The following is a 13,910-nucleotide window of genomic DNA, read 5'->3' on the forward strand; positions in this document are numbered from 1 at the left end:
TCTGATGACAGAATAAAAGTAATAATTCTCACACTTCATTACAGGACAAAGGTGTAGTGTACAGAGTGACAGTTTATGTCATTTAAGCAACCTGAAAGGCTAAAAACAACCTCAAGATCATTAATAATTCTCTTGAAACAGTAAGCTTTTATGGTAATTGGGGAGTTCAATGTTCCATTTAAGATTTGATTGATTAATCAAAATATGATTCGGAATAATTCATTTCCTTGCTATAAATAAACTACCGGTAATTGCAAGCCATTTTGTATCTCTTAATATGAAAAAAAACAATCCAAAAGAACACATGCAAAACTATTTAACTAAGTGACTACAAGCCTTTATCCCCTTTATGTGACGTTGCTAGTTTAATGAATCATATATCTTTATTTCTCACAAACCAAAATACAATGGTACAGAAAACATTCACCACTATTGACATTTCAGTACTTTTTTTTGACAATTTTCTGTTTGTCTGTAAATTTTTTTTTCTATTTTTAAGAAATGTATAATTGTACCTACCACACTATCATCTATATGTAATATTGAATTGTGACTGATGTCAACCTCTATCAAGTTCTCCCAGTGGGCAACAACCATTGTACCATCCTCTGCCTTCCAGTGATGAATGTCTTGTAGGACAATATCCTATATAAAAAAACAAAAACAAAAATGTCTATTGTAATGAAAGATCATCAAAATATATAAAACAAGCATTCTGAGAATATTGAATGGCAATAGGGAGTTCCCTACTGAAAGAAATATCTGTTGAAGGGAACAGAATGCAATCCTCAATCAAAATTTGTTAACAAGAAAAATGAGGAAACTTCAAGTTTGCATTAACCTTTTAAGTCTAAGGGCCATAATTGGGCAAAATATCAAACAAACCAGAAAAATATATGAACTTGATCTGTAACTTGCCATAGTAATGCAATGTACAAAATATCAAATATCACCAGTAGGGGACTTATAAAAATATCTTATTAGACAATATCCTAAAATAAACAATATAGGAGTATCAATTAAATCAGATATACAACATATCAACCTGGTTATCAAAATGTACTGCACTGTGCAGGTCCGGGTGTCAAAAGAATAGGCCTGCAGAAGCGCTAAGCTTTTCGCAAAAGGTGACTAAATAGTGCTCAGAAACCTAGCCAGGGCTAGGTGCTCTGCCTACAGAGCAACTGGGTTGTGTGCCCCAGGTGGTAGAATGGGGTACCCCTGGTGTGTTACATGCTGGGGTTGTCAGGCTATAATACAGAAAACCTGACCGCAAACCACAGTGGTGCACCATGTTGGGAAAGATGCCATGTTCCTCACACGTTAATGAACCCAGCTGTGGTATTCGATAGGAGTAGGTACCTTTGGGCTCTGCCACAGAAGGCTAAATTGCCCGACCCTACCCATCCCTCCCTTTTTCTAGTGGCAATCAAAATTTGTCGACCTTATTATCCCTGTGTACCATCCATTTTTTCATCTCATCATCATAATTCCATGTTCATCACCTAAATATAGCAGAAATAGAGCTGCTCGGGCATTATACCCCAACAATTAATCAATCAATCTATCAAAATGTGCCAAATATGTATAATACACATTTTATTTTTAAATCATATTTCTGTTCTTAAAAAATCAACACTTCACTTATCGAAGTATCAGCTTTCTTCTAAAAAATTAAATATAAACTTTTTCCTATGCATTGCATATATACATTAAACATTTGTACTTTCGTTATGTTTTAAGGAACTTTCTAAAGATCAATCAATAATGTTCACTGAGCAAAGCTGCTAGCCCTGAACAATGAAGGCATGAACACTGGAGTAACATGCAGACCTATTAAAATGAACAAGTTTTGACACTTTTGTCTTTAAAATTACAAGTCACTAATATAAGTAAACAAATTTAAGTATCTACCCATATACTATTCAGACACTGCCTATGGTACAGGTAATTGATTGTATATAAAAACCCATATAAACAATCTATATAATTTTTACCTCAAAAGTGCAACAACCAAATAACAAACTAAAACTAGTTATGTCTGTAAATATTACTGAATGAGCATCATAAAATAAATTAGTCATTTTTTTTCACATGCATGAATCACCTTCAGTTTGATTATTACAAAGACTGCTAATTAGAGTAAATCATGTTTTTTTTTCTACTTATACGTACCCTAATTGCATTTAATGTGTATCTTATAAACAGATGTTCTATAGACTGTTTAACTGTCTCTAAACCAAGGATCAAAAATGGGTCACAATGCTCCAACTGTAAACAAAAAATATGGAAACAGTAATAAGCTCATGAAATGTCAGTGTTTTCCCCTAACAACTGATGAAGTAGGATTCTCTCCCTTTGAAAACTTCCAAAGTGGCTTAATTTATATTAACAAACTACGAAAGGTAAAATAATGATAAAATACTTAATCAATGAAACAGACAAAGCTAAGAAAAATTAGATAGAAACAATGCACAGGGGGTTGAAAATTTTTATGGGAAGACCTCAGCCCTGGACTATTTCATCTTTTGTACACAAAGCCCGAACAATGTTTTGCCAAGTCCAAATCGTAAGATATTTAAATGCAATTTTGTTATCTGATATTCTTATTTCTAATATGACGTCTTCATATCGTCAAATGACTCCACCTTTAGCACCTGCGCACTGTCTCTTTTCTTTCGCTGTCACTTCAAGACAATACACTCATTTATTAAAGTTTACGCTATGATTTAATGGCTGAGAGGTTATCTAATTGAAATCAATTATATAAATATGCATATTTAACACATACGATGACATCAATATACAAATTTAATCCAATTTCCATATGGGGGAGGTTAAACGGAATAGCCGTTATTTCGGCTACATCTAGGGAATTTTTTGTCACAAAAATTACCATATTTGTCATTTTAGAAAAGAAATAATTCCTTCCGGGGTTAGATTTGTACTCATTTTAAAATGGGTTTGGCATTTGTATTCTAATTTAACATCTTGCTGTCGCTCAGTGTTAAATAATCAAATATAAATGCCCTACCAATGTTAAAATGAGTACAAATCTACCCCCTCCATGAATTATTTCATAAGTATATATATTTCTATGTTTGCAGGGAAGAAGACACAGTATCAATAGATTCCGTATCCTGGTCTGATGCCTTGTAATCAGCTTTCCGTTTCTGTGTTTTTTTAACCATGAAATTGTAATTGAGCAACAATATTTTCCTCAAAAGTTTATCAACGAAGCTTGATCTTTATCATTCCAGTGCTTGATTAATAAAATTTGTAGTATGTAAAAAAAATGTGTATGATCAAGCACAGGTCTGATTCAGACACGAGAATGACCAATCAATAGATTGATCTAGTGAATACCTATTCTAAAAATAAAGTTATAACTATTTATAGATCAGGGAATAGATAGACAAAATAGTACAAATAATGACAACAAAACCTTTCAAAAAAAAGTCTTTTTTTTTCTTTTTTTTTTTTTTAATTTGCAATGCCCGACTGACTTATTTTATTGAAAAACGGCAAGTCCAAGGTTCAATTTTTTTTAGTCCCAGGCGTCGGGCTTTAGGAATTTTCAACCCCTGAACACAATAAACATACAAAAACAAAAGAAAATGCAAATAAAACTTTTAAAAGAGCAAGCAACCACAGACTTAAAAAACTAAAAAAAAAGATGGTCTGGTAATCATGGATAATTGTAATTACCTGAACATCTTTCTTCGAAAGTTTCAAAATATGAAAAAAATAGGAAAACTCAGAAGGGTAAATGCAAAGGTCAGCCAGACAGACCAAGGAATTGACATTAGGGTCACTTTATAGTGTTACTCTATTCGAGAAATGGCTTAAAATGGGATCAAGATGTAAATCCGAAAAGTGCTTCTCTTCTACACATTACCATAATGGTATAAATCCATTCTTATCTAAAAGTATTTTTCCCAAAAATCTGTAATGACATTTTAGACCATTTCTTTTTTTTCTAACATAGTTCCACTATGTTTGAATATTGCTTACCTCCAAACACTCTAAAGATTTGAATAATGTTAAATCAAATTTCAATTTTGACATCTTTATATTACTGGTTCCAACTGGATCCTGTTGACCTTTAACCTATAAAATATACAAAGGTCATGACAACAATGGCAAATGTTTTAACAGTGGTGGCTTAAGAAATGTCATGATTAAAAGATATTGTATACTTTTGAGTTTTTATACCAGATTTACAAATCTTAATTAACAATGCAAAAGTGTGAAATAACCCTGTCTCAGTTAGCTTTTGTAACTGACATTGATAATACTGATAACTTGAGAAAAAATGTCAAAAGATTGCACATAAGGGCAAAGTGTGTTGATGTGGCTCACAATATAGCAGTTTTGGCATGAAATTTCTTTGGTTTGACAAGACCTGATCTAAAGGAAGAAAGTAGCAAAAACTTCTCCATGTTAGTGCTCACTTCTCTAGGGAGAAGATTACAAAGACAAAAATGTCAATAACAAACTATGTTAGTCAAAAAATGGGTCATTATGATAAAAACAACACTCTGCATGGATTCTATCTTGAAAAGTACTTTAATGTAATAAGACCTTCTCACCAGATAAAGTTTTTAACAGATGCAAGACAATAATTCAATGATCCTATAACAATTAGATAATTCTACCTGCAAACATTTGACTCTTGTGATAAAATCCAGTATATGACCAATATCTTTCTTTGTGTCTCCACTATCTGAAGAAAAAAATATAACAACAATTTGATTTTTTTTTGCATCAATAAATGCCTTCTAACTAGTTCATCATTTCTTAAGGGAAAAAATTGGATCTACTTTGACATGTACATCCAGCATGAAGCATTACTGTCTTGATCAAAAGTGAAATTAAATTTATTCCCTTGCTGATAAGAAGCTTCAATGACCTAAATTCAATTTTTTACACTTCTAAAACTACAATTTACAAATACACATTTATATGTATTTCTTTATCATAAATTTAATTCAGGATTGTTTTGTGATTTGAAACTTAGTAAAATTTAATTTGACCCAAAAATCATTCAATATGAGCTTTCTATGAAAACAATCCTTGTGCTAACTTAGATAAAAAGATCAAATAAAATAGTTTTGATTGAAGTCAAAGTTGGTATACCAGAATCAAATTGTAATCATCATTTACCAAAAGTAATTGTAAAATATCTAATTCGTGAGTTATCAAAAATATCAATCTATAAAAGCATTTTGAAACCTCTATATTTCATATGCAAAGAATGTGACAATCAATGATTAAATGCTCCAAATGGTGCAGCTTGATATGATTACAGAGGTCAAACCCTGAAAAGTAAGGGCAATTATGGACACACCACTAAAGATTAATACAGCACTAAATTTGATCACATTTAAAATTCTGACACATGAAAAAAGAGTTCTCTTTTTGGTCTCTAATTAATACCAACAAAAACAAATCAAGTCTTCCAAATGTGGTGATATAATTTCAGACAGCGGTACTTAAGTTATTGTCAGAAAACCACATGTCTATGCATGATGATGACAACAGTGTGATACCATTATTACTGTAAATTTTGTATAAAAAAAAGTTTGCATAAAAATTTAAGCAAGAAATCTCTCTTTACACTACAAACGAAGCTAACATAAGAAAACATTCAAATGCGATTTCACATAGAAGAATGTACATTGCTTATGACATCACTATAAATATATTTCTTATGATTTGAATGTCATAAAATTAATTTAACATATAATTTAAAGGCCTAATCAAGAGGGAGAAATGGGCAAAACTTCTCCTTGTTTGTGCTCACTTCTCCCTTTTGTATTTAACACGGGAGAAGTTTTTGTAATAGATTACATACATGTAGACAATGTCAATATTGTTATTTTTCAAATAGAATTTACTAAAACTTCATCGATGTCTAGATTAGGACTTACAATTTGTCATTACAATTTCTAATTAATTTCAGATGTCATTGACACTGAATGCATTATAATTGTAAAGGAAATAGACATTTTTACTAGTTGTTTTCAAAAACCTGAGAGAAAAATTCTGCATTATATTTCCCTAAGTTGTTGAACTTTACTAAATAAAAGTTATTCCCACTTTAATATAGCAAGTAACAACCCTAATTGTAACAGTTTTCCGAAAACAAAATATGAAAGTATATCTGGTGGGTACCAATACATCTAGCTTCTATATGTGAGCTGGTTTCTATGTAATTTAATTTTCTCAAGGGAAGAAGATTTGTGATGAATTAGAAAATTAATAAACAACTTAAGTGTAAGTGTTTGTAAGAATTAGGCAAAATGGGAAAAATCAGAAACATGCATGTCAAAATCCCACAGATGTGACAATATAATTTCGCTCATGAATGCAGTATCTATTTGAAAAGATTATTATTTGATCTATGCAATGCAGGATATGCTCAGAATTTTTGCAATAGAATGTTAGAAAAATGAAGCTTTTGACAAAGTTATCTGCCCTTTTAATGTTCATTTTCAGTGCATTTGAATGAAACTATAACTCAATTTACCAACATGATTTAAAAAATCTTTTTTTTCCTAGATTCTGATGGTGCAAATAGTCAAATTAAACTTTCAAAATGGTGTTTTTTTTCATACAATGTTTCACCCTATGCCTGATTCTTTCGAAGACTGACACTTAATAATCTGAAAAAAATTTCAAAGGCAAAAGTAAAGATAAAAAATTAAAATGAAAACTTTAAACAAAGAGAACTAGGTAAGTTTGATCTGACAATATACCAAAATTTCATTTTTAAATAAAAAAAGTGCATAAATCAGAGATGAAAGTGACTTCTGTTGACAAAATCTGAAGATCTGGCCTGGGTTTGGGGGCTGCCTTAAGCCCCCAAGCAGGGTCCAAGTGCGCAGCCCTGGAAAATCCTGAGATTTCAGGTTTTTTAACCTATTTTTGGCATGGCCTGAGTATGGTTTCCAGTATTTTGCATTTATTTGAAAAAAAATGCAAACTACTGATTTTTTTTTATTCTTACACAATTTATAATTATCAAATCAAAGAACTTGGAGATCAAGACAAAAATCGATCTCCTTCACTTGAAGTCTGTCCTTTTTCGGAAAGATTGTTGACCCACAAAGAACAATGTCAACTGGTTCCTTTTTACGAATAACCCTATCACCTAAAGACAACAATTTCTGTTTTTACACCAGTCCGGACTGGTTCATGATTCAGTCGTTACCAGAATCTGATAAGGGTATCCACTATGGAACCAGTTTACAATGTTTACAAAAGGAATGTTCAAATAAAATATGCCGAAATTCATCCAGAACACAGGTCCATTTTACTGACATAACTTTCTGGATGATTTCTATTTAATCAGAGACACAAACAAGCATTTTGAATGGGCTAACTGAGCAAAACATTCCCCCCTAAAATTTTCTCAACGATTTACACTGATCTAAAAAAATATGACCAAAATCGTCCAAAAAAAGTGGAAATCCATGGATCCGCAGAAACTTTCATCCCTGAAAAATCTTAAATAGTAAAAACAGTGCACACAAATATCAAACTGTCATTGTTTCTGTAGTCAAAAGCATTGAGATAAAAATTGAACAAGATTTTGTAGAGCATTTCTCTATTTGTCTTCTAGAAATCAAAAGTGTGTATGACAAACCAACGAACTAACAGATCACTATGTGTCCCCTAGAGGTTGAGAAATGTGTGTAAAAAATAATATTCCAAATACCACATATCAAATTAGATCATTCACACTTTCTATCTACTCTCTAAAACAGAACTAAAGTCAGGGAATGAATGAAGCAATCAAACTCGTTTTATCAAAAATGTGTGTCACAGAATTTACTGTTTTTTTCAATTATGACAGAATTTTCCAAATTATTTTCATTAACAGACAATGACACTGAGATTTTATTTCATCACTTAGTATTTCCCCTCAATGTGCAAGTAAATTATTTGGTCAAGATATAATTAAGGTCCAATAAAAATTGGATAATTGATTGGAAAGAGTGAATAACCAAAATATTATCAAGAGTGCCGAAGAACGCCTAGATTTAACAAGTGTGCGGAACTTGATCCACGCACAAGTTAAATCCTCAAGCGTTCTTGGCACAAGCGATCATTTTTTGGTTATTCACGCTAACCAATTGATTATCCTATTTATTATAAAGATTTTCTTAATAATTCATTGATATTTTCAACATGAATTTTAATTTCTGTGATTGGCGGATTGATATCTATGTTGTGACGTTTTGGCAGGAGAAAGTCTGTGAGTGAAATTACCAAATTTATTTTAAAGTGTGAATTATCGAAATTTATTACACTGGGAACATTTGATAAAACACTGCTATCTTTATAGTAAAATATATTATTTGGTAGTCAAACCCTTAAACCAATTTATTTTTGAATATCTGCAGTAAATTCAGGTGCACACAGGTAAAATAAAATAAATTTAAGAAAAAATATTATCTCCACCAATCTAACCAGACAAACTTGGATGATAGGATGAAAGAGTGTGAAGCAATGGAGAGAGGATGCAAGCCATTAAAAAAAATTACATACCTCTAACTAAAAACATACAAATCAAAAGAAAAGAAGTATTTAAAAAGTATCTACAGGTAATAATAATTCCCTTAGACAACTAGAAAACAAATATCATGCATACAAAAAATGAAATTTCAGAAGACATTATCATATCCTCACAATGTATTAAATTCTGATGAGCAGATATAACTAGTTGATTAACTAAACAAAAATACTGTAGCCAAGTCTATGATTCAATGAAGATAAAAGTGCTTCAGCTGGTTTTTCACATGCAAATAATCATTCATACTTCAAAAAGAAACATCAATAAAAATACAAGTAACTATTACCACAGGTAGGTTCAGGTAACTTTAATCTTTCTGTCAGACTGTGAAGCTGTAATGGTGATACTGTATACACCTCTTTAGACTGTAACAATATGTCACCTGTAATACATACATTACTGACTTCATCAGGACATTGTTAACCAGCTATTGGGCTTGGTGGCTGTGATACTTCTATTCAAATGATGATTAACTTAAAATTTGTTATTTTCAGGTACAGTCGAACCTCGTTAAGTCGAAGTCGAAGGGACCATGCAAAAATGTTCAAGTTATCCAAGGTCGAGGGTAAACCGAAAATACTAGTAGTTTGGTCCATGATTGTTTCTGTATTCACATCATTTGTTGTGCTTGTACATGTACATGTGCTTCACTTTACACGGTACTTCGTAATGTCATGTGTTTCATATCGGAAGATATTTTTTTGTATATAGTATATCATGTTTGAAATACTGAACGGCACCGAGTGTTTTAGTGAAATTTCCTTTTCATTTTTTCTATATCAAAAACGTCATAGCTCATAACACGCTGCTTTGATTGATTCACAATCAGGAGTATCGTCAAACCATGTGCTCTACAAAATTACGATAACATTTCAAATTCACTAGCGAAATGAATGTAGTCGTTGAAATACCCTTACTATCGTCTGTTTGATTTTTCATTAAATATTCAGATACCATTACAATTCATCTGTATTTAAAAAAAAAAATTTCAAATTTTCAAAATATCCGATATCACTGTTAATGTAAATACGTTTCTTTTAACAACATGCACAATTTTAAATTAAATAAATAAACAAATCAAACCATAAAGAGTGTCAACAAATTAAGTTTAGAAGCCACGCTAATTGTTGTTAAAACACACTTCGATCATGGTTTGTAAGAAAGCAATCAGTTTTCCAACTAATTAGTTGACTTCGAGACATCAGGGTTAATTAACCTCGAAGTCCTATCGAGGGGACTGACTGATTACCTCGAGTTACCCGAGGTTTCGATTCACCCGAGGTTGAGTCATCCAAGGTAAAATTGTATTGGAGTAAGGGGAGCTTTGCTGGGACTTTGTAATTATTTCGAGTAATCCGAGATTTCGACTAATCCGAGTTCAACACATCAAGATTCGACAAATTTATTTTTTTTTAAAAAAAAGCTTTTCTTTCATACTTAAAACACAAAAATGACCAAATTCAACCCACAATACTATTTCAGTGAATCAGGGAGAAAAAAAATATAAAGGTCTTTCCAAGAAATCTTATTAATCAAAATGTTAACTGAAATGCAAAAATGACATTTTTTCTAGTTTCTAAATTTTGGTAATTTGAGGTACATGTATGCATTGCAATTTCATCATCAAAGGGAGATAAATCATTTCCCCCATCATTCTACTGTAACTCAGCATTCCCTGATATAAGACAAACAAACACTCAATTTTTCTTCATTAGACCTTAACTACCTGCCCACACTGTCAAATTTGTGATTTTTTCTAAGCACGATTATAGAATTACATAAGCTTTAGCATAGAGAAAGAGAACTATCGCCATACCAGCATCAGAGAAAGACTGATTGAATGATATGTAAAACTAGCTACCAATTCCTTCATAATAATCATTGTTCATCTTTTGGTAACACTCAAGTACATGTATGTATGATGCAGCTCTACATTAGATATTGCAGTTTTGTCAGTATTTTGGCAGTTTAACTTTAAATATATAAAAATATATGAGAATGGAAATGTTGAAAATGTCAAAGAGACAACAACCCCACCGGAATGAAAAATATCAGTTCAGGGTCATCAAAAGACTTTCAATGAAGAACGAAGAAACCCCACACCACAGGGCAGGCATCAGCTGGCACATGTAAATTTCATTCAACAATGTACATGCATGTTAAAAATGTGTGTTACATTTGTGGAACTGTAGAACATCCCCCAAGGGGAATTGTATCCAATCCTAATGGTTTATCACAAATAAATAGTTTTACAGAGCACATTATACATCAAACCTTTGTTATAAAGATCTTCTGCCATACTCTGTGTTACTCCATGAATCTCCTAAAAAATTACATGCATTCAAATACACCGTACAAATTGTGTATTACGTCAACATTACAAAGAATTAGAAGGTGTCATTATGAAGGAACAGACCTATCAAACATTTTTTAAATTTTTTTATCACTATGCACCTCATAAACATTTGTATGGTTGTGAATAGTTGCAAATAAAGGTGAATTTCTGTAAGAAACATTATGCTAAAAATTCAATGCCACTTTAAAATTACTGCAAAAACAATCAATTCACATGATTCACAGATCTCTGATAAATACATTACAATAATTTCTGAATTTAGAGCATATCTCCAGAACTGCTGGACTCTGAATTTTGATTTGTGATAAGCATATCTACATTCTATGATCAAACATTTAGAATATTGCATAGTTTTTTATTCATGATGAGTTTTTTTTATTTGCAACTTTTATTTTAGAATGTCACATTTCTATAAACTGGTGTGTTTTAATTTCAGGAATGTTAGTGTGTTTTTTATTACATGTATATGCATGGAAAAAATTAAAATCCATGTAAGCTGTAGTGTACTGTATGTCACTGCAGGACTGCTAAATTTATGGCACTCCATGTGTCTGATCATTGTTTGTTGATATAGGTAAACTACATGTATATTGATACAAGGAAAATATGTAAACGTATAGAAAGGTCTGAAAAATTCCCAACGATGTTAGAACTGTCGAATATCAGTTATCCGGAATATAATATATATAAATTAGTTTTACTTACATAATTGTGGAAATCAAGGAAGGCAGCTAAAGGGGAGGCAATCTTATGTGCCATATAGAACAAAACTGTTTGCAGGTAAATCTCCAACTCTGTCTGTCTTTTCTTGATGAAGTTTTCATTCTGGTTACCAAACAATTTCTTTGGTGGTAGTAAAGATTTGTCAATCTTACACTGTGATATCAGCTGCAATAATAAACAAAATATTGTCAACAGAGAGTACCAATATATTGAAAGATTTTTTGTGAGCAAATCTTTCCTAAAATAAAGTCATCATTTCATATTTAGTTGATGAAATAGAAAACAACATACATGTACATGTATATTTTGTATATCTCTTTATTTTAAAATATTTGTATATCTGATATAATTTTTGTTAAAGGAGAAGATTTTGTCATTGTGGAAGTCTTAAGTATCGAAACTAACCAGTTAAATATTCATGAAAATTATACTGAAACAAAATAATTTCCTCATCTTAACTAATTAATCACAATTTATAAATATGAATTTTCAACCCAAAATAATCAGAAGAAGAGATTGAGGCACAACATGTAAGCAAATGTCAGACGACTTTGACGAACAACGGGATTTGCAGCTATAGAGTATGTCTGAGGAAATTCTAATGGCTACTTCCGAGGAATGTTTGTGTTGCCTGTCAAAAATTTTTTAGTATATTTCTCTCTTATCATTTGAGTAATTATAAGCTTGACAAGACAAAATGTTTTTGTGATTAGATAAACAGGATTGTAGAAATATGTACGGAATATTATTTGTTTACATATTATTTGCAGTACTTGTACAAGAACCAAACCGACTTAGTGACGTCACAAGCCAATCGGAAGCTATCTGTAAAAATCAATAAAGTCTGCTTATGATCTTCGTTCAGACAGGAGAGTTCTGCAAGATGACTATCCACTTATATTTCAAAGATTTCAAACTTTGCATAGCCTTGAGCATTATATAAAAGCGCATTTTGCATTAAAGGTTATTTATTTTTGTTTACATGGGTAGGATTTATCATAAGAGCCTAACTTAATGCAAAGGTGGTCATTCCATTTAATACAAAAAAGAATATGTGAAAACCTTAAAACATTCAAATAAGCTATTACATTATAAACATAAAAATCTTATTATCTGTTTAAAATATAAATTGCATTTCAATTTTCTGTACTTATATTTTTTTACAAATATAATGAGACAACTGCATACATAATAACTGCATGTGTTGCTCCACATTAGCTGATTTTTGTGATCATTAAACTGTTATGGTAACAATAGGCAATAGGCATTTCTCTCAATACTTTATCATACAACTCAATAATGAAATTGTATAACAATAATTATATTGACAACTACATTGCACATGTACACACATGTATTTGAATGAGTAATTTGTTGAATGTCTTACTTTTTCATGAAGTTCATGGAAATCACTGTATCTATGCTTTACAGTCCAAGTGTAGGCTCCAACAGTCACTTCTATCAAATATTCCTAAGAAGAAGAAAAAAACCATATTTAATGCATGTTTCTGTAAAAGTAAAAGTTTTCAGGTTGTATTATCAGTATTATCTGAAAAAAAAAAACCCGGATGGCCTCCAGGTTGCTTAACAACAATTTGCAATTTAAAAGCTAATTTAAAAAGTAGTTCATAACAGTCAATGCATGAACATGTAAAATTACACATTTAGACATCAATTGGTGCATGTACACGTACTTGTAATTTCGTGAGTTATACATGTGGTTGTCAGATATACAGTCATGAGTGTATTAGTTTAAATTATATAGTGTGAAGATGAATATTGCTGCATACATGTACAAATGTATCATTGTATATTGAGCTTTGTGTTGAAGATATATTGTAATGTCATTATTTATAGTCAAATAAAACAAATTGAAAGTACAAATTATTTTAATACATCAATGTAGAATCTGCAACTTTAAAATTTCTCTAATAATTGAAAATCCTGAAATTCAGAAAACTGATTAAAAATTTGTTTATTCATAGTTAATTCTACATGTACATGTACATAATGCGCATTATCAAAGAAACATTGAAATATTTAGTTCAATGCACTGTACAAGTTTATCAATAATACAACTGAACATGCAGTGATCTCCCCAGGCCATTTTAGAGTCTTGATGCCGAGATGCTACACTTTACATGTACATGTTCTGTACATTGTACACTGTATACTGCACAAAAATATGGAGATCTTTCAAGTTGTTTAACAGAAGCCACAGTGGAATTAACTTCAGGCCACACCCTGCTT

At 31.2% G+C, this 13,910-nt stretch overlaps 1 protein-coding gene across 1 annotated transcript in view; it reads right to left on the minus strand.

The window, feature by feature from the left end:
- The window catches only part of LOC148628057 (nischarin-like), a 32,944-nt gene that overhangs the window by 18,144 nt on the left and 890 nt on the right, over positions 1 to 13,910 (minus strand). Inside the window, exons 2-9 of the mRNA XM_088584118.1 lie at positions 13,048 to 13,131; positions 11,643 to 11,825; positions 10,856 to 10,904; positions 8,868 to 8,963; positions 4,659 to 4,726; positions 4,015 to 4,110; positions 2,176 to 2,271; positions 520 to 645 (exon numbers count right to left, since the gene is read on the minus strand). Of these exons, the coding sequence (XP_088440244.1) occupies positions 520 to 645; positions 2,176 to 2,271; positions 4,015 to 4,110; positions 4,659 to 4,726; positions 8,868 to 8,963; positions 10,856 to 10,904; positions 11,643 to 11,825; positions 13,048 to 13,131 (798 nt within the window). The remainder of the gene's footprint in view (positions 1 to 519; positions 646 to 2,175; positions 2,272 to 4,014; positions 4,111 to 4,658; positions 4,727 to 8,867; positions 8,964 to 10,855; positions 10,905 to 11,642; positions 11,826 to 13,047; positions 13,132 to 13,910) is intronic.

This window comes from Perna viridis, chromosome 1 (assembly GCF_037379345.1).
Source record: "Perna viridis isolate PV_CMFRI_1.1 ecotype Kerala chromosome 1, ASM3737934v1, whole genome shotgun sequence".
In the NCBI taxonomy this organism is placed as follows: Eukaryota; Metazoa; Mollusca; class Bivalvia; order Mytilida; family Mytilidae; genus Perna; species Perna viridis.